This window comes from Podarcis raffonei, chromosome 11, assembly GCF_027172205.1.
Source record: "Podarcis raffonei isolate rPodRaf1 chromosome 11, rPodRaf1.pri, whole genome shotgun sequence".
Taxonomy (NCBI): Eukaryota; Metazoa; Chordata; class Lepidosauria; order Squamata; family Lacertidae; genus Podarcis; species Podarcis raffonei.
The window spans coordinates 4,044,661-4,069,151 of NC_070612.1; the positions used below are offsets into that span (position 1 = coordinate 4,044,661).

Sequence of the window (24,491 nt, forward strand, 5' to 3'; positions counted from 1 at the left end):
TATGGAGGACTACCATTTGGCCTGGTCTATCCTTGGGCCTGGTCTAGAAGCTCCAGCTGGTACAAAACGCTGCAGCTCATCTGTTGGTGGGAACAGATTACCGCCAGCTTATGACATTGATGTTTAAAAGATTGCACTGGCTGCTGATATGATAGCTCAGGTTTGTTCTATTAATCCGCAAGACCCTTAACAACTTGGGGGCAGGATACTTTATGTCCCAGTCCAGTAACTGAGGTCTTTGGGGGAGTCCCTGCTACTGGTCCCCCATGCCTCAGACCAAAGCTTTGTGTCCACTAGGAGTTGTGTTTACAGTAACTTGGGCCCAATTTTGTGGACTTCCCTCATGTCTGAGATCAGACAGGATCCCATTCCCTGTTGAATTTTTGGCACCTATTACAGCACACATTTTAAGTAAGTTTTCTTATTCTATGGTTAGTTTTTAAACTGATTTCATCTTTACTGCACCCTCCTAACCTCACCATAGGGGACGCGGGTGGCGCTGTGGGTTAAACCGCAGAGCCTAGGACTTGCTGATCAGAAGGTCGGTGGTTCGAATCCCCGCGACGGGGTGAGCTCCCGTTGCTCAGTCCCTGCTCCTGCCAACCTAGCAGTTCGAAAGAACGTCAAAGTGCAAGTAGATAAATAGGTACCGCTCCGGCGGGAAGGTAAAACAGTGTTTCCGTGCGCTGCTCTGGTTCGCCACTGGCGGCTTAGTCATGCTGTCCACATGACCCGGAAGCTGTACCCTGGCTCCCTCAGCCAATAAAGCGAGATGAGCGCTGCAACCCCAGAGTCGGCCACGACTGGACCTAATGGTCAGGGGTCCCTTTACCTTTACCTTAACCTTACCACATACCTCTAGGGTCTTAAGCCTCAATATAAAAATGGTGGAAATTAAATAAAGAAACAATGCTATCCTTTTCAAATTCACCCACCTAGCTAACCATCATCATGTGTTGGTGTGATCAAGTGAAGTATACCTGGAAGTGTGAACTGGACGCTTTGCAACCCCAAATGCACATGTCATAAGCACAAGTCATAAATCTAATCTTTAAAAATTATCTTGCACATCTCGCTCCTCATATATGAATACTTTCAGATTTAGCACATGTCTAGTGGCGACAGGCAAATCAATTCTGCCTCCCTCTTGGAAACTAATCCCCAGCATTAGCACTAAAATAAATTCCCACTGCCAGCATCTGGAAAGGGTTGCACTTCCTTGCAGGATGCCCATAGATTCATCCTTGAAGATGGGACAGAAGCTACAGCTATTGCAGTTGGTGGAATGCTAAACGATGTGGCATATTGAAATCATAGGACACCAATCTAACAAGGCCTGCATTTTCAGCCTATGGATGACTCAGCCCAATACACGATATTAACATACCCTCCAATATTTCTCTGATGAAAATAGGGACGTCCTATTTAATAATAATGATGATGATGATGATGTTACTATTTATACCACCCCCCATCATGCTGGCTTGCCACTCTGGGTGGCTTCTAACATATATAAAAATATAATAAATCATTAAACATTAAAAACTTCCCTATACAGGGCTGCCTTCAGACAGCTCAGGGGTCAGAGAACTCCATACCCTCCAACCTTCTCTGATAAAAATAGGGACGTCTAGGGACATGGGTGGTGCTGTGGGTTAAACCACAGAGCCTAGGACTTGCCGATCAGAAGGTCGGCGGTTCGAATCCCCGCGTTGGGGTGAGCTCCCGTTGCTCGGTCCCTGCTCCTGCCAACCTAGCAGTTCGAAAGCACGTCAAAGTGCAAGCAGATAAATAGGTACTGCTCCGGCGGGAAGGTAAACAGTGTTTCTGTGCTCTGCTCTGGTTCACCAGAAGCGGCTTAGTCATGCTGGCCACATGACCTGGAAGTTGTACACCGGATCCCTCAGCCAATAAAGCGAGATGAGCGCCGCAACCCCAGAGTCGGCCACAACTGGACCTAATGGTCAGGGGTCCCTTTACCTTTACCTAAGGAAAAGCAGGACATTCTGGGATCAAATCAGAAACCGGGACAGCTTCTGTAAATCAGGGTCATCCCTGGAAAATAGGGACACTTGGAGGGTCTGCATTAATGCTAACTGCTCAACAACTTAGGCCTTGATTGAGCACCCTTCCAGTGTTACCTGTGGGGCCTTACCTGTGAAGTGCCCTCTCCAAGGAACCTTGCCTGGTGTCTACTCTTTTCAAGCTAAAGGTCTTTCTGCATTTTGATGCTTTCTTAGCATCACTTTTAATTGTTGTATACCCAGTGCTATTTTTCTAAAATAAAGAGGAGCAGGAGCTCACCATGAACTTCTCCCTTGCTGTCTTAGAATGGTAATGGCGCCCGCTTGAGAGGTACAGTGGTACCTCGGGTTACAGACGCTTCAGGTTACAGACACTTCAGGTTACAGACTCTGCTAACCCAGAAATAGCAGCTTGGGTTCAGAACTTTGCTTCAGGATGAGAACAGAAATCGTGCTGCGGCAGCGGGAGGCCCCATTAGCTAAAGTGGTGTCTCAGGTTAAGAACAGTTTCAGGTTAAGACAGACCTCCAGAACGAATTAAGTTCTTAGCCCGAGTACCACTGTACCGGAGTTGAGCTCCTATGAGCTCAGGCTGAAACAAAGCCCTGTGTATACCTCTTTTTAAGTTCTCATTGATCCGTACTGTTCTATTCTTGTTATTTAGATTAAAAAAAAAACCTTATGTAAGCCATTGCCATGGGGTACAAATTTGAACCATAACCAAGCAAGCAAACACCTGCATGTGTCTAAATAGGTTCTGTGCCCAAATAGAGTCTGCAGGAATGCAGATGGTATCCTTGTGTCCAAGACAGAAACTCTGGAAACTGATTAAAGAGGGTAGGAAGGGACATGGGAGGGGGAATCACTTCACAGCCGGGCTGCCCTCAACAAGAAAAGGTGGCTGACACCATGCGCCGCTCTAATCAGTGCTGAAAGCTTATGAGATCAAGGTCTGCCTCCTTCTCCATTACTCTTTTCTCTGTCTTTTCAGCTTTTTTCGCCTGTCTGCTCGGGACTTGAGGGCTGCTCTTGTCAGCCCATACATATTAAAAACACCCCCCAGCATAAAAAAATCCCTAAAAACCACCCCCTCAAGTAATATACCCAATGAGGGAGATGGAATGGGATGAAAGGTGAACAAAGGCTCTGCGAAAGCAAAAGCAAAACAAAACAAAAAAACCAAGTGGGAGATTCAGCCACATCAAGGACCAGCTCATTAATCACAATCCAACAGACCAAGACTAAGGCTAACTTGAATTTTTGAAAATACATGTCGGGAGAGGAAGCTGGGAAACGGCCAAAGGCATCACATGCCGAGGTTGCTCTGATGGGGAGATCAGAGGCAAGTGCTCTGCAAGGTGCCCAATGGCTGAAGCTCGTGGAGGTCTGCTCCCGGGGCATTTAAACTAGACGTCCCTGTTTCCTGGGGACAGTCCCTGGATTTATAAATCTGTCCCTGGACAAAATCCGTCCCCAGAATGTCCCCGGATTTCATTTAATGTCCCCAGATTTATATTTTAAGTGTTGTAGATTTATTAGTAGGGAATGAATGTTGCATGATTGGTTCAATGGCACAAGACACATCATATGGGGCCGGGCTGCTGAGACTGCTGCTGCCACTGTTGAGGGAGAACTGGGGACGCCCGGCACGCCAACTGGGGGAACCGCTTACACACACACCCCGTGACCCAAATCGAGTCAGTTCATGCATAAGGTCCATATATGTATAAGTGTCTATTCCACCTGTCTGTTCATAGAGTCTAATAACCCACCCACTGGGTCTTCTGCTTTTTTCGTTGAACATTATGAGACTTCCTTTGAAATCTACAATTTGATACAATGACTAGTATACCATATTTATTCAAAAGTACAGCTGGTTACGTCTTGTGTGTTTATTGGGATCCATCTTGGGTAGGGTGGCTGCTGCAGGATACAAGTCCCTTTTACAACGACCGTGCTGTAAGATCTGGACTCCCTCCATGCAGACTGAAGGAGTTAATAGGTGAATAAACCATGTTTCTTAAAGCTAGAACAGTCTCCACCCTGTCTCAATTCTTCAAAGGACCACAGGCCCTAGGGAGTGCCTAGAACCCCATGGACTCTTGCCAACTCTTGACAGAGAGAGGGGGAGGTACCCAATTTTTGTAACAATATTCTTTCAAGTGACTTGGTGCCCAGCCACTAAGGGCTCCCAGAGCTCCCAGCCAGCACTTTGAACTGGGCTCAGAAGCAAACTGGTAGCTGTTGCAGCTGACACAATATTAGAGCCTCACACCAGTGTCCAAGCGATAATCTGGGCAGTTGCATTTTGTACTAGTGGAGGCTTCCAAAATGTAAGAACGTCAGAAAAGCCTGCTTGGTGCTGGATCCAGTCAATGACCCACCTAGTCTAGCATCCTGTCCTCACAGCATGCCACACTGGGAAACCTGGACACAGGACCTGAGTACAAAAGCCTGCTCTCCTGCCTTGGTTTCAAGTAATTGGAATTCAGAAGCATCAACCAATAGCCAACAACAGACTTTTCCATATTATCTGCCTAACTCTCTTTTAAAGCTAAAACAAGATGTTCTTCATCACAGCTTCCTATGGAAGCAAGTTCCCTACTTTAACAATGTGTTACATGAAGAATTGCAAGAGGAATGTCTTCAGAGTGTTAAAACCAGGTGCTGGTTTTAACCTTTAAAGCCCTAAACGGCCTAGGACCCTCGTACCTATGGGACTGCCTCTCCTGGTATGTCCCACGGAGGACCTTACGGTCTTCAAATAAAAACATATTGGAGATCCTGGGCCACAGGGAGGTTAGGCTGGCCTCAACCAGAGCCAGGGCTTTTTCGGCCGTGGCCCCGATCTGGTGGAACGCTCTGTCACAAGAGACTGGGGCCCTGCGGGACTTGACATCTTTCCGCAGGGCCTGCAAGACAGAGCTGTTCCACCAGGCCTTTGGCCAAGGCACAGTCTGACCCCCTCTCTCCTTCTGTAATCCTCACAGAGGTCTAGCCCAATGGTTGGCATTAATTTGATTTTGAATTGATTTTAGAATGAATTGGTTTTAGAAATTGATTGTGATTTTAGGTAAACTGTGTTACTTTTATTGTTGTTATAATAATAATAATAATAATAATAATAATAATAATAATAATAATAATAATTTATTATTTATACCCCGCCCATCTGGCTGGGCCTCCCCAGCCACTCTGGGCGGCTTCCATAAAAACCAAAAATACAGTAAAATATCACACGTTAAAAACTTCCCTGAACAGGGCTGCCTTAAGATGTCTTCTGAATGTCAGGTAGTTGTTTATCTCTTTGACATCTGCTGGAAGGGCGTTCCACAGGGCGGGTGCCACTACCAAGAAGGCCCTCTGCTCTGAGCCTGTTAGCCGCTCTGAGCCTGGCTTCGGCTGGGGAGGGTGGGATATAAATAAAAATACTAATACTAATACTAATTATTATTATTATTATTATTATTATTATTATTATTATTATTATTGGCATCCCTACTTAGATAGCATGGCAGTCATCTAGTCCAGAAGCAACTAGGGACTGAGTAACAGAGGCAAAAGCTACTGCCTCCGAGACAGGACAGCATCTGATTTGGCAATGCTTCTTTGAGGAGGCTCGCTCATTTGTTCCTTCCCAGAGAAGCATTTCCCCATCCATCCTGACCTGGGAATTTTTCGTCCTGGTACAGAACAGATCAGGAAAAACTGCTAACATCCTCGCTCCCCCCCACCCCCAACGCCTGGTCCACCCCTGCACTGACAGATTTTGAGAAACGAGGGCTTTGTCTGCTGCATGGACCTTTTTGATGGATTCCACCTCAGCCAAACGAAATTAAGATTTCAGCAAACAAGCCCCACTTCTGCGGTGGCGGCAGAACAAATGACGGCTGATAATTGCCAGCTCCGTTTGCTTATTCTTTGCTCTGCTCACTCCATCAGTCTCTCCAGATTATATTTTCAGCTGAGTTTAATGAACGTCATTTATTAAACTAACACCAGGGTTCTGCTCTGGCCTCAGACAGATGTGTTCGCTAATATGAATCATTCCTTTAAATTGGATTATTCTGATTGAGAACAGATCCCCGCCACTCCATGGAACGCAAACAAACGGGGCTCACTCTCCTCCGGTCGTGACAGTAATCAGGTTGTGCTCATTAAAAGCCCATCCTGGTGCCATTCACATCTGGGGCTGGAAGGGGAGCGACAATACCGTTTCCCTGTTGATACCCCAGGTACAAAATAGAACCAGCACAGCAAATTCATTTTTATCCACTTTCTGAGGCAGTGGGCAAAACAGCAAAGCTCACCAAGCTTAGGGACACATCTTGGCTTTCAGATGCATGGCCAATGGGCAAAGTCAATTGCTTTCATGTCCTGCTTTGTCACCACAAATGGTTACTATTCCAGTATTTAACAAGGTGGCAAATGTGTGCCCTGGGTTCCACTGGGTTGACTCTAAGGGAAAGAGACAGTGCTTAGGAGCAGGATAAGTTCCACATGCAAACCTACTGATTCACTCATCTGCACCTTGTGACATTTTATGCAAAAGTTTGACTTGCTTGCCCATCTGGGATTGAGGGGGAAATAACTAAATGGTCTTATGCCATGACTTCATCACTATCTGTCTCCTTGCTCCAAAATAGCATTTCCACCCTCAAACTTCACCCCCCTATCTTGCCCATGCAATGCTCCAGTCATTGACCCCCGACCCCCCAAGGGAAAAAAAATTCTCAATTTTTGCAAGGGTACAGTTAATTGTCACTATTGATCACCTAACATTCCCTACTTTTAAAAAATGAAGAAATTCTCTGCCTTAAAACTAATATCTTACCATGCTTAAAACTGCAAGCCTAAATACACTCACTAGGGGAAAAGTCATAAAGTTTTTTGTTTTTTGGTAAGATTCACAAATTGGTGCTGAAATGGGGAAAACGGAAAAATAGAAACCCATATTGAGAGATTCAGCCATCCCTAGGAAAGAGTATAGGAGAGAGCTTTTATTGACATATCTCAGCGGAGTGCCTTTATGCATTGACTGAGGCTTAGGTCTGTTGTTCATTTAATCAGATGTTTGGAGGAAATTGTATGTCTTGTCATCAGGGATGTCATCATAAGTGCTATCCTGTGGCAGCTGATCAAGCAGCTTATGTGCAGGACCCCAAAGGAAATAGCAGCATTAAAAAGGACACAGGGCCTTTACACTGGTGGTACCAGTGTTATGCAAGTGTCTCCCTGCTGAAATACGAGAGACCCCCAATACTAGCCCTAATCAGAGTAGATCTATTGAAGCTAATCTAATATAATACAGTCATACCTTGGGTTAAAGTTGCTTCAGGTTGAACATTTTTGGGTTGCGCTCCGTGGTGACCTGGAAGTAACGGAACACGTTACTTCCGGGTTTCGCCGCTTGCACATGCGCAGACGCTCAAAATGACATCACGCGCATGCGCAGAAGCGATGAATCATGACCCGCGCATGCACAGACGCGGGTTGCGTTCTGCTCTGGATGCGAACGGGGCTCCGGAACGGATCCCGTTCGTATCCAGAGGTACCACTGTATATAGCTTGGGCCCAGACTATCTGAAAGATTGCATCTCCCTTCACAAACCTGCCCAGGTGCTAAGATCCTCAGATGAGCACCTTCTCTCACTCTCATCATCTTCAGAGGCATGGTTGGTGGTGACATGAGAGAGAGAGAGAGAGAGAGAGAGAGAGAGAGAGAGAGAGAGAGAGAGAGCTTCTCCCAGATTTTGGAAAGAGCGTTTAGATGGGCTCTCTTTGTTATCTTTCTGCTAGCAGGCTTGATACCTTCCTATTCAGACAGACCTTTGAAAATTAGGTGATATCAGGGCAATCGGTATTTTAATGCTGGTTCTAAATGTGTTTTATTGTATTTTTATAGTTTCAAACTAGTTGGTTCTAATTACTTTGTATTTTAAAATGAAGGTTTTTGAATGTTGTGAACTGCCTTGAATGAATCCCAACTTGGGAGAAAAATATATTCAATCAATCAATCAATCAATCAATCAATCAATCAATCTACATGGCTCACTTAGGTTTATTGATTTCAGTTGGTGTACTCTGAGTAGGACATAGTTAAACACAACCTCATCAGCACTGGGACTCTGCCAGTTCTTGAAGACACACCTATTTAGCGTTCCCCTGATCTCCTGACTTCAATAGTTCTAATTGCCATTTTACCTCCTTTGATTGCTATAATTGTTTAAATGGATTTGTTTTATTGAGCATGTTGACTGGGGATCCTTAATGTTTTGACCACAGAATCATAGAGATAGAAGGGATCCAATGGTCATCTAGTCTAACCCCTTGCAATGCAGGAATCTCAGCTAAAAGCATCCATGGCAGATGCCCATCGAACCTCTGCTTATAAACCTCCAAGGAAAGAGAGTCCACCACCTTCCTAGGGAGCCCGTTTTACTGCCAAACAGCTCTTACTGTCAGAAAGTTTCCCCAAATGTTTAATTGGAATCTCCTTTCTTGAAGCCACTGGTTCGAGTCCTACCCTCCAGAGCAGGAGAAAACAAGCATATCCCCTCTTCCATGTGACAACCCTTAAGATATTTCAAGATGGCTAACATATCCCCTCTGATAAAATTGTTTTCTTTAGTATTTTTAATGATTTGCACACATATATATATTATAACATGAAGGGATGCGGGTGGTGCTGTGGGTTAAACCACAGAGCCTAGGGCTTGCCGATCAGAAGGTCAGCAATTCGAATTCCCGCAACAGGGTGAGCTCCTGTTGCTCGGTCCCTGCTCCTGCCAACCTAGCAGTTCGAAAGCACGTCAAAGTGCAAGTAGATAAATAGGTACCACTCTGGCGGGAAGGTAAATGGCGTTTCCGTGCACTGTTCTGGTTTGCCAGAAAGCGGCTTAGTCATGCTGGCCACATGACCCAGAAGCTGTACGCCAGCTCTCTCGGCCAGTAAAGCGAGATGACTGCCGCAACCCCAGAGTTGTCCGCGACTGGACCTAATGGTCAGGGGTCCCTTTACCTTTATAACATAAAACTGGTGTATATTTGCGAACCACTTAGAGGGCGCCTTCGCAGTGAATTAAGCGGTGCATAAGTACCGTATTTTTTGCACCATAACACTCACTTTTTTCCTCCTAGAAAGTAAGGGGAAATGTCTATGCATGCTATGGAGCGAATGCCTACTGGTGGCGGGGGGGGGGGATCTGCTGCAGTTGTGAGCAGAGGATCCATGGTTCCCCTTCCTTCCCTCCTCCGTGGCTCGCTTTGAAACAGCAAAGCGGGAGAAGAGCCGCTGAGTGGGGAGGAGAGAGGGACAGAGACCCTGCTTGCTTTAAAGGAGCAAAGCGGGAGAGGATAGGAGCCGCTTACACGAGTGTAAGCAGCTCCTGTCTGGTTGGCTCCTTTAAAGCAAGCAGGCTCTCTGTCCCTCTCTCCTCCCCACTCAGCTTGCTAAATAGCATTATTAGCAGCATCCTTCTCCACACACCCCATGCGTGCTCCTTGTCCCTTGAGTGCTTTTCCTTCCCTCCCCACTTAAAACGTGGTTACAAAGCACGGATCCACATGGATCCTCAGGATTTTTGCACTGGGTCACCCCAAATTCACCATCAGATCACATAGCATGTCCATGGCTACATCTTGCACCAAAAAAATCACGCACCCACTGTTGCCTGGGGTCGCAGTGGTGCAAAAACGTGGTTACAAAGCATGGATCCACATGGATCCTCAGGATTTTTGCATTGGGCTACTCCAAACTCACTGTCAGATCACATGTCTGTGGCCACAGCATGAACCACAAAAATCATACATCCACTGTTTCGTTTAGAATATTTTTTTCTTGTTTTCCTCCTCTAAAAACTATGTGCGTGTTATGGTCTGGTGCGTGTTATAGAGCGAAAAATACGGTACCTGAACAAATAACCATAAATGCTGCATAATGTGACTCGAGTGCTGAAGTCCTTCTTAGCCGTGGCGCAACTGGGAGAGAATCTGCTCATTTTCCCTGCACTGAAACCCTCACACATGTCCCTAACAACCACAACAGCAGCACAAGCGCTGACATTTTACTTGGACAGGCTGTAAGCAGGAGTGATGGAAGATTGGGCTGAGAGGGAGGCTGCTTCACCCCTTCCCCACCACTCCTTTCCCCCGCTCAGAACAACCCTCTCCATGACGATTCCCCCTGCTTTGGTTTGCCTGTAGCTTTTCAGCCATGGGTGTAAAAGCAGTTTGGGAAGTGGGATTTTGATCTGTTGGAGGGAAAGAGTTAACCAGCCTCTTCCAGTGATGGTTTAGAATGGCAGAACAACACCTACGAAGTACCATATTTTTCGCTCCATAAGACACACTTTTTTCTTCCTAAAAAGTAAGGGGAAATGTCTGTGCGTCTTATGGAGCAAATGCGTGGTCCCTGGAGCTGAATTGCCCAGGGGCGAAAAACAGATCATGCTTTTTTTTTTTTTTAAAGAGGGAAGTGGATGTTGAAACAAAGCTGCTGATCGTTTGCCGATCAGGGCGAGAGATAAGGGACACTAGAGATAAAGGAGGCTGCCTGGGACGGGGGAGGTAAAGACAGAAAACTTGCAAGGAGAGGAGACAGGAAGACTAAAGCAATGAGGAGAGAAATTAGAAGAAAAGGAGGGGCAAAAAACTACTCCAGCTAAGGAAAAGACACTAAGGCGAACAAGAGGGAAGGGAGTGTTGAAAGGAAGCAGCTGATCGATGGGATCGGGAGAGAGATAAGGGACGCTAGCAGAGGCTGCCTGGGAGGGGGGAGGTAAAAGCCCATGGATCCTCAGGATTTTTACATTGGGTCACCCCAAATTCACCATCAGATCACATAGCATGTCCATGACTACAGCCTGCACCACAAAAATCATACATCCACTGTTTCCTGGGGCTGCAATGGTGCAAAAATGTGGTTACAAAGCACGGATCCACATGGATCCTCAGGATTTTTGCATTGGGTCACTCCAAATTCACCATCGGATCACATGTCTGTGGCAACAGCATGAACCACACAAATCATACACCCACTGTTTCGTCCAGAATTTTTTTTCTTGTTTTCCTCCTTTAAAAACTAGGTGCGTCTGATGGTTAGGTGTGTCTTATGGAGTGAAAATACGGTAGCTTGAGGACATGAAATTCTGCAACACAGCCTGGTCAAATCCTGCCTTTTTGCTTCCTTATCAAAGAACTGTGTTTCGCCTGCTCTCTCACACATGCTGCCTTTAATAAGGGCACAAATGTCTGTCTTTACGCCACGGTAAAACAACACCACTGACTGGATTACCGCCCTCTTGGAACCGCGAGAGGGGAACCTCGCCTGCTGTTTTTTCACACAACGATAGCTGTAATTTCCTGTAATATTATTTGGGTGAGGGTGTGTCTTTAATCAAAGTTCCGCACACAATCAGAGTTCAATTGCATCACCTCCCACAGCTCCAGATCTCCCAAAGCAAAGAAGCTGAGCCTGTCTCCCCAACCTACCCCTTGCTCATTAAGGTGCCAACACTGCAACGTAGCCAAATAGCTGCCCTGCATTAAAAAGAAAAAGAAAAAAAAGAGAGAGAGGGAGCAAAAAGCCACCCTCATGAACAGGCAACAAATATTGCTGAATGGAATTTTGCCTCAGCATGGTAATTGCTGATTGTATTTCGAAGCGAACGCGGTAATTAATTATTGCAGTTTTCCATCAATGCGGGCTATTGTATGCCAATCTTAGTATAACCATGATAATTAGCAAACGGGATTTCACATCCATTAGAAATTGAAATTTGCAGTTCATGGGAGAGAACTCTGCGTTGTGCTATTGCTGGAGTGACTGGCAGTTTAAAAGGATGCTATCAGGTTGGAAAATACAGGGAAAGAAACCCGCGATGCACTAAAAGAAGGACACAAATGACTTTAAAATAATAATAAAAAACAAGCAGCGCTTTAAGGTCCCCATCCCTTTTGCTCCAGACCCTTCAGACTTTTAGCTTGGGTTTCCCGTTTTCCAGCAGGGTGCAGTAAAGTCAAGTCATAAGCAGGAGTTAAATGAAGGACCTGGTTAGTAGATACTTCGGGAATAATCTGGGTGAGCTCATTCCTCCTGTGGTTCCTCTTAGCGAAGCGCAGCTCAAGATGGTTCATCACTCATCCTGCTGCAGCCAAATGCCTTTTTCGGCCAGCTTGACCGCTTAGCCTTGCAGGCAGAAGAAGGCAGACCTGGGACCAGACCTGGGAGCTGGTGAAAGCTCATTTTGAGCCCAGTTGTGACAAAAGGTGAAGGACCTGTTGGATTTGGGGGAAGGGGCTGATCTGGTTTGAGGCAATCATGGTTGTCTATTTATGATATATTATTATTCATTGAATTTATATACCGCCCTATACCCGGAGGTCATCTATCTATCTATCTATCTATCTATCTATCTATCTATCATCTATCTATCTATCTATCTATCTATCTATCTATCTATCTATCTATCTATCATCTATCTATATCTATCATCTATCTATCTATCTATCTATCTATCTATCTATCTATCTATCTAATCTATCATCTATCTATCTATCATCTATCTATCTATCTATCTATCATCTATCTATCTATCTATCTATCTATCTATCTATCTATCTATCTATCATCTATCTATCTATCTATCATCTATCTATCTATCTATCTATCAATCATCTATCTATCTATCTATCTATCTATCTATCTATCTATCTATCTATCATCTATCTATCTATCTATTTTTCTTATCTATCTATCTATCTATCATCTATCATCTATCTATCTATCATCTATCTATCTATCTATCTATCTATCTATCATCTATCTATCTTATCTATCTATCACCTATCTATCTATCATCTATCTATCTATCATCTATCTATCTATCATCTATCTATCTATCTATCATCTATCTATCTATCTTTCTAATTTAGGTAAAGGTAAAGGGACCCCTGACCATTAGGTCCAGTCGTGGCCGACTCTGGGGTTGCAGCGCTCATCTCGCTTTATTGGCCGAGGGAGCCGGCGTACAGCTTCTGGGTCATGTGGCCAGCATGACTAAGCTGCTTCTGGCGAACACCATTTACCTTCCCGCTGGAGTGGTACCTATTTATCTACTTGCACTTTGACGTGCTTTCAAACTGCTAGGTTGGCAGGAGCAGGGACCGAGCAACGGGAGCTCACTCCTTCGCGGGGATTTGAAGCACCGACCTTCTGATCGGCAAGTCCTAGGCTCTGTGGTTTAACCCACAGCGCCACCCATGTCCCATATTGAATTTATATCCCACCTTTTCCTCCAAAGAGCTTGAGTGGGCATACGTGGCTCTCCCCTTCCCATTTAACTCCCACGACAACCCTGCGAGATAGGCTCGGCTGAGAGGCAGTGACTGGCCCAAGCTCACCCAGTGAGTAAGGATTCGAACCCTAGTCTCCCAGGTAGTCCAGCTCTGTGCTGTGTATGGAAACACTTTCTTTTATCTGCCCTGAATCTCCCAACATTCAGCTACGCCGAATGCACACAAGTTCTAGCATATTATGAGAGAGGGAGAGAGATTTTCTCTTGTTCACTGTCAGGCAGAGAATTTTTGCAAACTTCTACTTGGCTTCTCTCTTAACTAAAAAGTCCCAGATGCCGCAAACTTCCATTGTAGGGAAGTTGCTATATCTTCACCCTTTTCGGAACCTTTTCCAACCCTGCCATATTCCTTCTGAGGCCAGGTAACCGATTCCAAGGAATCGCGCTGGATATCCCAAGAAGAAGAAGAGTTTGGATTTGATATCCCACTTTATCACTACCCGAAGGAGTCTCAAAGCAGCTAACATTCTCCTTTCCCTTCCTGCCCAACAACAAACACTCTGTGAGGTGAGTGGGGCTGAGAGACTTCAGAGAAGTGTGACTAGCCCAAGGTCACCCAGCAGCTGCATGTGGAGGAGTGTGGAAGCGAACCCGGTTCACCAGATTACAAGTCTACTACTCTTAACCACTACACCCAAGCAAACGGTGTCTTTCCGGAGACCCAGAGACCTGGGCAAACATCTCCCTGAAGACTCCTATGTGTTGGAGCAGCCCCTGTCCCTAACTCTCCACCCTACCACAGCCTACCTTTCCCCCTTCACTTAGAAGGGAGTTTCCCATGTTCTTCTTTCATACGTTTTAGGACATGGAGTAGTATTGGCTACTGTCAACGGGGTTTTGAGGAACGGTCACCCAAAGGACTCCACACACCTGGGCCTTTCTCCCTCATTATTTTCTGTGTCTTACTATCTGGCAGCCACACCGAGTGCCTAGGAATCCTTGCCTTCTCATCTTGACGGGAGGATTTGAAATAGAATATATTGATTTTGGCAGATTTGCCTCAAATGATCCTCTCTTCGTCCTCCCGCCGGCCTGCCGCACACTCACACCTCCCTCCTCCCAGCTCTGCTTCTGTAATTAGAGAGGAAGGGGAGAGAAGAAGGCGGCCATTTTGGGAGGCGGCTTCTCTCCCCCCTTTCCCACGAAGGATCCTTGGGGGCTTTGTTTGTTGAAGCTTGTGACCTTATCTACCACATCTCAGTGATCTTTTTAATGCCTGAAAACAACTTTGAGAGCATTAGTGGTGAAAACAAGACTTAAAACCACTGTAGGCTAAAACAATTTGTGTTCTAAAAGAGGGATTTGATCAAAGGGATGAAAAAAGCACTCAGAATTAATTGAGTGGAGCTTTCTCCCTCCATCTCTCGCAGCTCCTTTTCTCGCTCTCCCTCTTCTCTCGTAGTCTAGCAATGTCTTGGGAGCTTCGGCCCACGTGGGGATCTTCCTCCAAATGAAAAGGGTCTTCCTTGTTTGTTTAACGGTGAAGGTTGGACACACATGCCCTTTAGAAGGCAACGGACACCCAGCGCCTCCTTGTAGAAGTGACTGGGAAGACCTACGCACAAGGGGAGCTCCAGATAAACATGGACGTGTCTCTACGGATCTCTACCCAATGGCCTAGTTGCCAATTCTGGACAGGCTCTTTTGGAGCACTTTGGATCTCCTGAGCCACTTTTAGTTGAGGTTAGGCTGGCCTCAACCAGAGCCAGGGCTTTTTCGGCCTTGGCCCCGATCTGGTGGAACGCTCTGTCACAAGAGACTAGGGCCCTGCGGGACTTGACATCTTTCTGCAGGGCCTGCAAGACAGAGCTGTTCCACCAGGCCTTTGGCCAAGGCACAGTCTGACCCCCTCCTCTGGTAATCCTCACAAAACTCTAGCCCAATGGTTGTTATTAATTTGATTCTGAATTGATTTTAGAATGAATTGATTTTGGAATGCATTTCAATTAATTGATTGTGATTTTATGTTACTTTTATTGTTGTTAGCTGCTCTGAGCCCAGCTTTGGGTGGGATATAAATAAATAATAATTATTATTATTATTAGAACAGCCTGCTGGATTAGGACAATGGCCCATCTAATCCAGCACCCTGTTCTTATGGTGGCTGAACAGATCATAGAATCATAGAATTGTGGAGTCGGGACTTCAGACGCCATCTAGTTCAACCCCCTGCAATGCAGGAATCTAAACGAAATCATCCATGATAGGTGGCCGTCCAACCTCTGCTTAAAAACCACCATGGAATAAGAGTCCACCACCTTTCCTGGGAGTCTGTCACCTGATGTATATTTTGCTCTAGGAGGCCTAGCTTGGTCAGAATCGAGTGCACACTTCCAGAGTTAACACTAAATGCATTACTTCTGGTAAATGACCCACCATACCTACTAGAGGGCCATGAAAAATTGTGTCTCATGCTTTTTACACTCATCTACCTGCATACTATCTGAAACGAATGGGGCCCATTGGTTGCCAGATGTGTTTTCCCCCCAACTCTCCTGCCCCACCAATAATGGCATATGCCAGTGGTTTTCAACCAATGTTCCATGGCACCCTGGGGTGCCTTCAAGGATGGTCAAGGATGCCGTGGGCAACACTGGCGTCTGTCCCTCTTTCCTTCCCTGCCTCCTCTGATGCCCTCTCATGCCTCTGCCTCCCAAAGGCTCTGGGGGGGGGGTGAGAGTTCAGGGGTGTTCAGAGGACTCTCAAGGAGCGGACCCTGAGGGAACACTCCACAAGGGAGGGTGTTCAAAAAAGGGCGAGGGGCTGCCAGCTCTGCAAGCAAGTTTGCCAGTAGAAGGAATGATGGTCTCTTTATCCATGCCTCATACTGCCACCCAACTTGGATTCTACAGGCGCCCGCCTTCTGCTACTTTTTGCACCACCCTCACGAATACATTTGGGGTCCACTCTTTTTTCCCCAGCCTTTACCTGCCTCAGGAAAGAACCACAACCATCCTCTCCTCCCAGGGAAAGGATTTTGCAAGACTGGTAGAACAAGCGCACGTTTCTAAGCACAGAGGACACCCCCCTCCCCAGCAGCAGGTATAGAGTTGAAATAGAAGCCTAAGTGGTACACAAAACCTTCAAGACCAGCAACTTGCAATTGCCCCGTCTGCTCATGGTTCACCATGAAAACGGGCCTTTTCACCCATTTGGCATTTGAACTCAGAGTCCACCATCTAATGCCAAGCTTTGTTGAGGGCTGCCCAGGAGTAGTCCTAAGCCAAAAGCTCCTTTATCCTGATCAGAAGGCATCACATTATAAAGACCGGCCGCCCCCCAACCATACAAGGAATGGAAAATGTTTTGACATGCTTAGAACACAGAACTAGCGATATGCATAAACTGGACAGGTCCTTCCGTTTGGAAACCACAACATCAACTTGTGTCTTTAATACGTTCACCAACTACAAGATTCACAGGTCACTGACAACATCCATCCCACTGCAATGAGGTTTTTACGCAACTTCCCATTCATTTCATGGGAGTTTTGGGGGAGACTTTCAGAGTGGAATGTTCCTATGACCCTCCTTGTCAGCGAACAACCATGGGAATCATATTGGCAATGGGCATCTAGGCGCACAAAATGTCTACCCCCTCTTAATACCTCTTCCACCTCTCGCTTTTTAGATGTCTGAGCTGGTGCAGGAGAAGAACTGGGGAGTTGACCTCTGTGTCTTGCAAGCTTGACAAAAACGGGGTACGGGATTGGCGGGAAAGGAGGGTCCAGCATGATGCCAGATCACTTATCTTGTCTCTCCATTTCCAGCACCAACACTTAAAGACGTCCAGTCGCACTTCATGTTTATACTTTCTGGTCTAGCCCTAGAGGAGAAGGCAGACCTTCCTCAGAGACTGAACGGTCGGGGTCCATGACACGAGAGACGCTATTGGACAACAGGTGACGTTCCCCTGGCCCCTTCCCTCCCTGAGCAGTTACCTGTGCTAGACCTTGCTTATCCAGAGTTTCCCACAATGCTTCAGTAGGGGCGGTTAGCATCCTTTGGCCTCTTCAGCTGCACCTTCAGCCTCTTCATGCCAATCTGGAAGCCGTTCATAGCCTGGATGGCAGCTTGGGCACTAGCAGGATTGTCAAAACTCACAAAGCCTGTTAAGACACAAGGCAAAGGCGCAGGGTTTAACCAGCTGGAGGGGGTCGCCGGGCCACCCCACACACAAGACCAACTTCGAGGATGAGGATGGAGTGCGGGTGAAGGGGGCCGGTGGATGGCAGAGCTGCCAGGTGGCACCAAAGGCGGGAGGGTATGGCTGCTCTGTTGTCATGGCGGGGAGAAGGAAAGGTGCGGATGGGATGGACAGAGCCTTGACCTCTGGCAAGTCTCGGCTGACAGGTGAGGTGGGAAGCGAGGCCATGGGGAGAGCTGGGTCCAGGCGAAGGAACTGGCATGGGTTGGTGTGGCTCATTTGATGACAACAAGAAACTGGGCCAGGTTCAAGGTCCTTGTGTCTATTTACAAAGCCCTGAACAACTTAGGTCCAGAGTACCTCTCTGAGACCATAGCTGGTCATTCCACAAGTTGGTGAAGCTCATTTGACAACAAGAAGAAACTGAGCCTTTAGTGTCATTGTCCTAGTCTGGTGGAACTCTCTGCCACTAGAGATTCAGCAGGCACATTCCGTGCCAACTTTTAAACGCCTGCTGAAAACTTTTCTATTCTGCCGAACCTATGTAGCCGTCCATAACGGTTAAGTGCTAACTTTTTTACACTGTTTTTCTTGTATGGTTCATTATCAGTGTTTGTTTGTTTAATAGAAAAAAAGGTGCCGTTACTCAGCATGAAGTAGTTACAGTAAGTGCGGCACTTTTAACATTTGGGGGGGGGGAGAAGGTGACGGTACTGTGTATCCTTGAGTACCCCCAGAAAAAAGCAAGGCTTTTCATCATCATCATCTGTATACCATCCTTCATCCATAGATCTCAGGGCAGTTCGCAGCATAAAATTACAAAATATTTTGTGCTTGTACTGCTGTAAACCACTTTGATTTATATATATTTTTATGACAGAGGAGTATACAGATATTTTTACAAATAAATAAACAAATGTCACTGTCCATCAGAACTCAAGAGTCAAGGGCAGGAACAGTCTCCGTTGCAGCAGGGGCAAACCCTGAGCTGCAGCAGATCTTGCAGGGGAGGCGAGAGAGGAAGCCTGATGGGATAAAAGGTTTGGGTCCCAGAAAACAAAGGGACTCAGCAGTGGGGTCTGAAACATGGCAGGGTGTGTGTCTGCTTCGAGGCTAACAAAGCCAGGTTCCATTTAAGGAAGTCAGAAAAGGTTGGTGGCTGTGCATGCGAATGTTCAGGACCTACGTTTGGACCTGTAGGAATAACACTCTAGCAAGTGGAATAGTCAGTGTGCGTGCTTGCCGGCGAATGCATGAACAAGGGTGCTCATTTCCAAGCACAATTCAAAGTGTTGGTGCTGACCTTTAAAGCCCTAAGTGGCCTCAGTCCAGTATACCTGAAGGAGCGTCTCCGTCGTCCAGCCCGGACACTGAGGTCCACCTGCGAGGGCCTTCTGGCAGTTCCCTCCCTGTGAGAAGTGAGGTTACAGGGAACCAGGCAGACGGCCTTCTCGGTAGTGGCACCAGCCCTCCCATCAGATGTCAAGGAAATAAACAACTATCTGACTTGTAGAAGACACCTGAAGGCAGCCCTGTTTCAGGAAGTTTTTAATGTCTGGTGTTCTATTGTGCTTTTAATTCTATTGGGAGCTGCCCAGAGTAGCTGGGGAAACTCAGCCAGATGGGCGGGGTATAAAAAAATAAATTATTATTATTATTATTATTATTATTATTATTAGTCTGGTCATAGAGTCAGAGAATTGTAGAGCAGAAATGAACCCCAAGGATCTTCCAGTCCAGCCCTCTTGTGTCTGAAAAGGAGATGCTTATGCCAGAGGCAAGTTCCATTTTCTGTGGGCCCAATATGCAATATTTTGTCACTGGAAGTGGAAAAATAAAATGATTCTGCTCCCCAATCCAAGATAACGTGCCCTTTATGGGACTTCGGTGATTTGGAGGGTGGATATAATATTTATCAACAATATGAGACGAGGGAAGATTGTGATCAGGGTCTCCTGCTTTTTAAAATGGAGCTTCTAATTTTATACTGGTGGTGTTTAGCACCTTCCTTCCACAGTGACTATACCCTTTATTAGTTTCTTGGTGTGTTGCGGGGGGGGGGGGGGGTTGGAGACCAGGAAGAAAGTTGTGAGCACCAGCAAACCTTATTTCTCAAAACCTTCCTGTTTTGCACTCCTTAGCCTCTCTCCCCCCTTTTCATTTTCTTTCCCCACTTTCATTGCTCAGAGGGTGTACATTAGGGAGCAGGCAGAAGTTTGGCCCTGTTCACCTTTAAAGGAGAACCCTGCACTGTTTAATGTAGGGACAGAAACACAGCCATCCTTCAAAATCCACACTTCTTCGAATTTTGCAATGCATTATATTTTTGGGGGGAGGTGGGGGATTGTATTGCAAAAAGTGTGTATATTAGGCAAAATTGCATGCAAGAATGTATGCTAGCAGAACAATATGCTAAAATGCAATTATACACATACAAAACTGGAATCTGGAGAACTGAATTAAAGATTGGAGAAACTCGAAACTCTGAGAAACCGAAACTGTCAGATTCTCCCATCCCTATGGTGCACCTTCACTGCCTAGTTTTGGAGTTCAGACCTCACCCTTTGGTTGATATAAAACACTCATTGATGGAGAAGCCCTCTCCTCACAGCCTGGTTATAGCTTTCCAATGCATTACATGGGATCAGCCTTGAATTGGGGATGGCAGTAATAATATAACACCCTGAATCGAGTTCTTGGAAGGCCTTACTCTTCTTTAGATGACAGAGAGAGAGAGAGAGAGAGAGAGAGAGAGAGAGAGAGAGAGAGAAGGAGAGGTTAAAAAGCTCTTAGCTCATTCCATGCCTACGTTAATTAATAATCAGAGAAATATATGTACTAGTCTGAAGATGGTTGGTAGGAGGACAGGGTTTTGTGATAAATCTATTTTATGTTTTTTTTCTCCAGGATTATGTTAAAAGGCTGTGCTAAATAAATGATTTAGCAAGGCTGTAAAGGATCGAGAAATTTGCAAGGGTTGCAGCTCAGGGCATCTGATCTCCCTTGTTCCGCAAAGTTGCCAGCTCTAAAATATGGGAGTTCTTATTCGAAGGGAGTGTCCGGTTTAGTTGCTGCTGCTGCTGCTGCTGCTACAAAGCCGCCCCCGGCAGGAATTTGCTAGGAGCAGCACTTTTGGTGCAGTAGCAAATGGAGGGGATTCATGGCAAGGCTTTTGTGCCTGTAGTTCTGTGACTTAAGTGTGTTTGTGTGTGTGTGTGTGAAGGATGCTTTAAAGGAGTTGTGGAAATTCTCAAATGGAACCCAAAGCCCATCTTGTCCCAATTATGACTATGCCTGAATAACAGGACCACACCTCCAGCATTGCTGCGTCTGTAGAGCTACCCACTGGAATCCAGTTTGTTCCCATGGCAATCGAGCCAGGGAAGCTGATATGATGCCCTCCAACTCTTAATGGACCTCAACCTTCCATCATTGCCCTTGCTGCCTGAGGCTGATGGGCTTTGTAGTCCAGTGACATCCCAAAGGCTATCCCTGCAGCAGAGCACAAGCAAGTCATCCAGCTAGTGGACAACCTTCTGAATTTGGCATAGTGGCAATTGGACCAGAAAGACCCATGCAGTTAGCCATGCCTAAGCAGCCGCTTGGACGCAGGTGGTGCTGTGGGTTAAACCATAGAGCCTAGGGCTTGCTGATCAGAAGGTTGGCGGTTCAAATCCAGGTGAACTCCCATTGCTCAGTTCCTGCTCCTGCCAACCTAGCAGTTCAAAAGCACACCAGTGCAAGTAGATAAATAGGTACTGCTCTGGCAGGAAGGTAAACAGCGTTTCCATGCACTGCTCTGGTTCGCCAGAAGCGGCTTAGTCATGCTGGCCACATGACCCGGAAGCTGTACGCCGGCTCCCTCGGCCAATAAAGCAAGATGAGCGCCGCAACCCCAGAGTTGTCTGTGACTGGACCTAATGGTCAGGCGTCCCTTTACCCTTTACCTTTAAGCAGCCGATACACGTTGCACCGACTACCTAGCGGTGTGGGATTCTACCAAAGGGAAGCTGCTCTCAGGCCACTGAAGGGGCTCCAGATGTATTGCCAAAGAGCAAATGCCTGTAGGTGGCTCAAGTGATTAAGCCAAGCTGCATGCGACAAAGGCAAAGTGCTGCAGTAGTCGCTGGGGAATGCTCTCTCAAACGGGAGGAAGGCTAGCTATGGTTGGGGATTGGGAAAAAGGTACCCTTAATAAGAATATAAGAGCCTGCTGGACCAGGCCAATGACCCACCTAGTCCAGCATCCTGTTCTCACATTGGCCAAACAGCTGCCATTATGGGAAACCTGCAAGCCAGATCTGAGGACAACAGCCCACTCCCCTCCAGTGGTTACCAGCAGCTGGAATTCAGAATCATTGCTGCCTCCAACTGGGGATAGTCACAATGGCTAGTAGCCATCAATAGACCATGCTACTCACCCTTCAAGTTCCTTTTACTGACTTACCTCTGTTCCATATCATGTGTCCCTCCATTTCCCAGGTCTTATTTTCCCCACCAAATAATTTTAAAATCTAAAATCTTAAAGGCAGAATAAATGAGAAAACATTAGCCAATGTGTGGAAATATATTGGGTCAAAGCAGTAGACCCATTGCAATCAACGGACAAGTTACTTTTGCCCAGTGATTTCAACGGGTCTACTTGGAGTATTGACTACATTGGACCTCAGCCACTATACATATTTTAGTTGAAGAATCTGGTTGATTTTGTTATCGCTGCAGAGATCTCAGGATTTAACCCTGTACACGGCTGGCGGGCTTGAATCGCACGCACCGTCAACTTTCATATTTCTTCCATGCTTCCTTCGTACTAATAAATGAGCTTCTGTATGGAAAAATTGTGATTCAAGCAGTGGAAATGCAAAGTTAGTTTTCATTGATTCGTCACATAATTTCTCCATGTAGGAGTTCATTTATAAGGAAGAGTAATTGCAGAATAATTGTCTAGGAAAAAAATCACCTCGTGGCAGGGTGGATAAAAATCGATAATTTTTTTTTAGACAAACAAACAAACAAAATTGGAGCTTTTAAATTCAAATAGGATTTTTTATATAAAAAAAATCTAATTACAGTAAGCATCTCTTTTCATATAACACTGTATGGGAAACGAAATCTGAATTTAACGCAAACAAGCAAGTTAAGGCCTGGACTTACGTTGTCTTAAATTGGAACCATGAGTATCTCTCAAAGATGTTTTAAAGACTGTTCTTCTGTGCACTGAGGGGTGAGCTGGGAAGTTAAACTGTATGAACAACAGAATAAATAATGTATTTCAGCTATTATTGAGGGTTTCTTTCCTGGCCTAGGGACTAGCAGCCATCCTTGGACTACCATTCAGGGAATGCCATCATATATCTCTCCAGCATCATCCAGACATTAAATGGATAATTCTGCTCTCTCTCTCTCTCTCTAAATGCCCTCCATCTATCTGAGCTCTCCACTGTATTCACTTCTTGAATTATGAATATTTATAAACTCTACCAGCCAAGATAGCATGGAGATTTACTTTCTATCTCCTGCAGGGTGGGGCGGTGGTGAACCAAAACTATTTTGCCCACAGACTGCTATCACTTGCCTTAAAGAAGTTCTGGACACTTACAAGTCCGTCAGCTCCTGTGTATATTTACTCAGAAATATCCCCTGCCTCTCCCCCCCCCCCACTTGGTTCAGCAGGGCTTACTTTGGAGTAAGTGAGCAGAGGATTGCAGCTTTATTATAATAATATAATAATAATTTATTATTTATACCCCGCCCATCTGGCTGAGTTTCCCCAGCCACTCTGGGCGGCTCCTAATCAAGTGGTAAAAACAGTACAGCGTTAAATATTAAAAACTTCCCTGAACAGGGCTGCCTTCAGATGTATTTTAAAGATAGGATAGCTGCTTATTTCCTTCACATCGGAAGGGAGGGTGTTCCACAGGGTGAGTGCCACCACCGAGAAGGCCCTCCGTCTGGTTCCCTGTAACCTCACTCCTCGCAATGAGGGAACCGCCAGAAGGCCCTTGGCGCTGGATCTCAGGCTGAACGATGGGGGTGGAGATGCTCCTTCAGGTATACAGGACCGAGGCTTCAAATGCACTCTCGCAAGGCATCCTTGCACATGACCAGCCAGGGAAGCAAAATAAACACCCCTCCTTTCTAAGCAGAGGTAATTCTGCAGCGTGGGCTGCTATGACCAACTTTTTTGATCGTGCTCTTAGGATGTATAAGGCAGGGGTCAGCAAACTTTTTCAGCAGGGGGCCGGTCCACTGTCCGTCAGACCTTGTGGGGGGCCAGACTATTTTTTTTGGGGGGGATGAACAAATTCCTATGCCCCACAAATAACCCAGAGATGGATTTTAAATAAAAGCACACATTCTACTCATGTAAAAACACACTGATTCCCGGACCTTCCGCAGGCCGGATTTAGAAGACAATTGGGCCGGATCCAGCCCCCGGGCCTTAGTTTGCCTAACCATGGTATAAGGCAGTGGTTCTCAACCTGTGGGTCCCCAGATGTTGTTGGACAACAACTCCCATCATCCCTAGCCAGCATGACCAGTGGTCATTGATGATGGGAGTTGTAGTCCAACAGCATCTGAGGACCCACAGGTTGAGAACCACTGGTATAAGGGTTCTCTTTGCTGCAAGGCTGGGGGCCCTGGGGTGCGGTTTTTGGAGCCTATTTGGAGGCAAAACAGTGTTTCCCAAAGTGAGTGGTACCACCTCATAGAGGGCAGTGGGATTTCCTAGGGGGGAGGTAAGAAGCAAGGGCTACCAGACTTTCAAAAGCTGGTATCTCCCGATTCAAGTACATCAATTCTCTTGAATCAATTAGACTAAGTAGTTTTCAATGGATTTTGAATAAATGCGTAATTAATTGTTACTGTTTTGAATTTTATTGCGCTATCCTCTTTCTTGCAGTGTCATGCAAACCGCTACTCTGAATAATGCTTTTTGGTAGGGTAGGTGGGCATTGGGGAT

The 24,491-nt window shown here is 46.1% G+C and overlaps 1 protein-coding gene across 15 annotated transcripts in view; it reads right to left on the reverse strand.

Moving 5' to 3' along the window:
* Positions 1 to 24,491, reverse strand: part of CELF4 (CUGBP Elav-like family member 4) — an 806,729-nt gene that overhangs the window by 13,215 nt on the left and 769,023 nt on the right. For all 15 annotated transcript variants that reach the window (XR_008332805.1, XM_053408996.1, XM_053408988.1 and 12 more), the window contains exon 12: positions 17,322 to 17,489. Coding sequence is in view for 14 of the 15 variants with exons in the window: in XM_053408996.1 (XP_053264971.1) it covers positions 17,362 to 17,489 (128 nt within the window). In the remaining variant the exon portion in view is untranslated. The remainder of the gene's footprint in view (positions 1 to 17,321; positions 17,490 to 24,491) is intronic.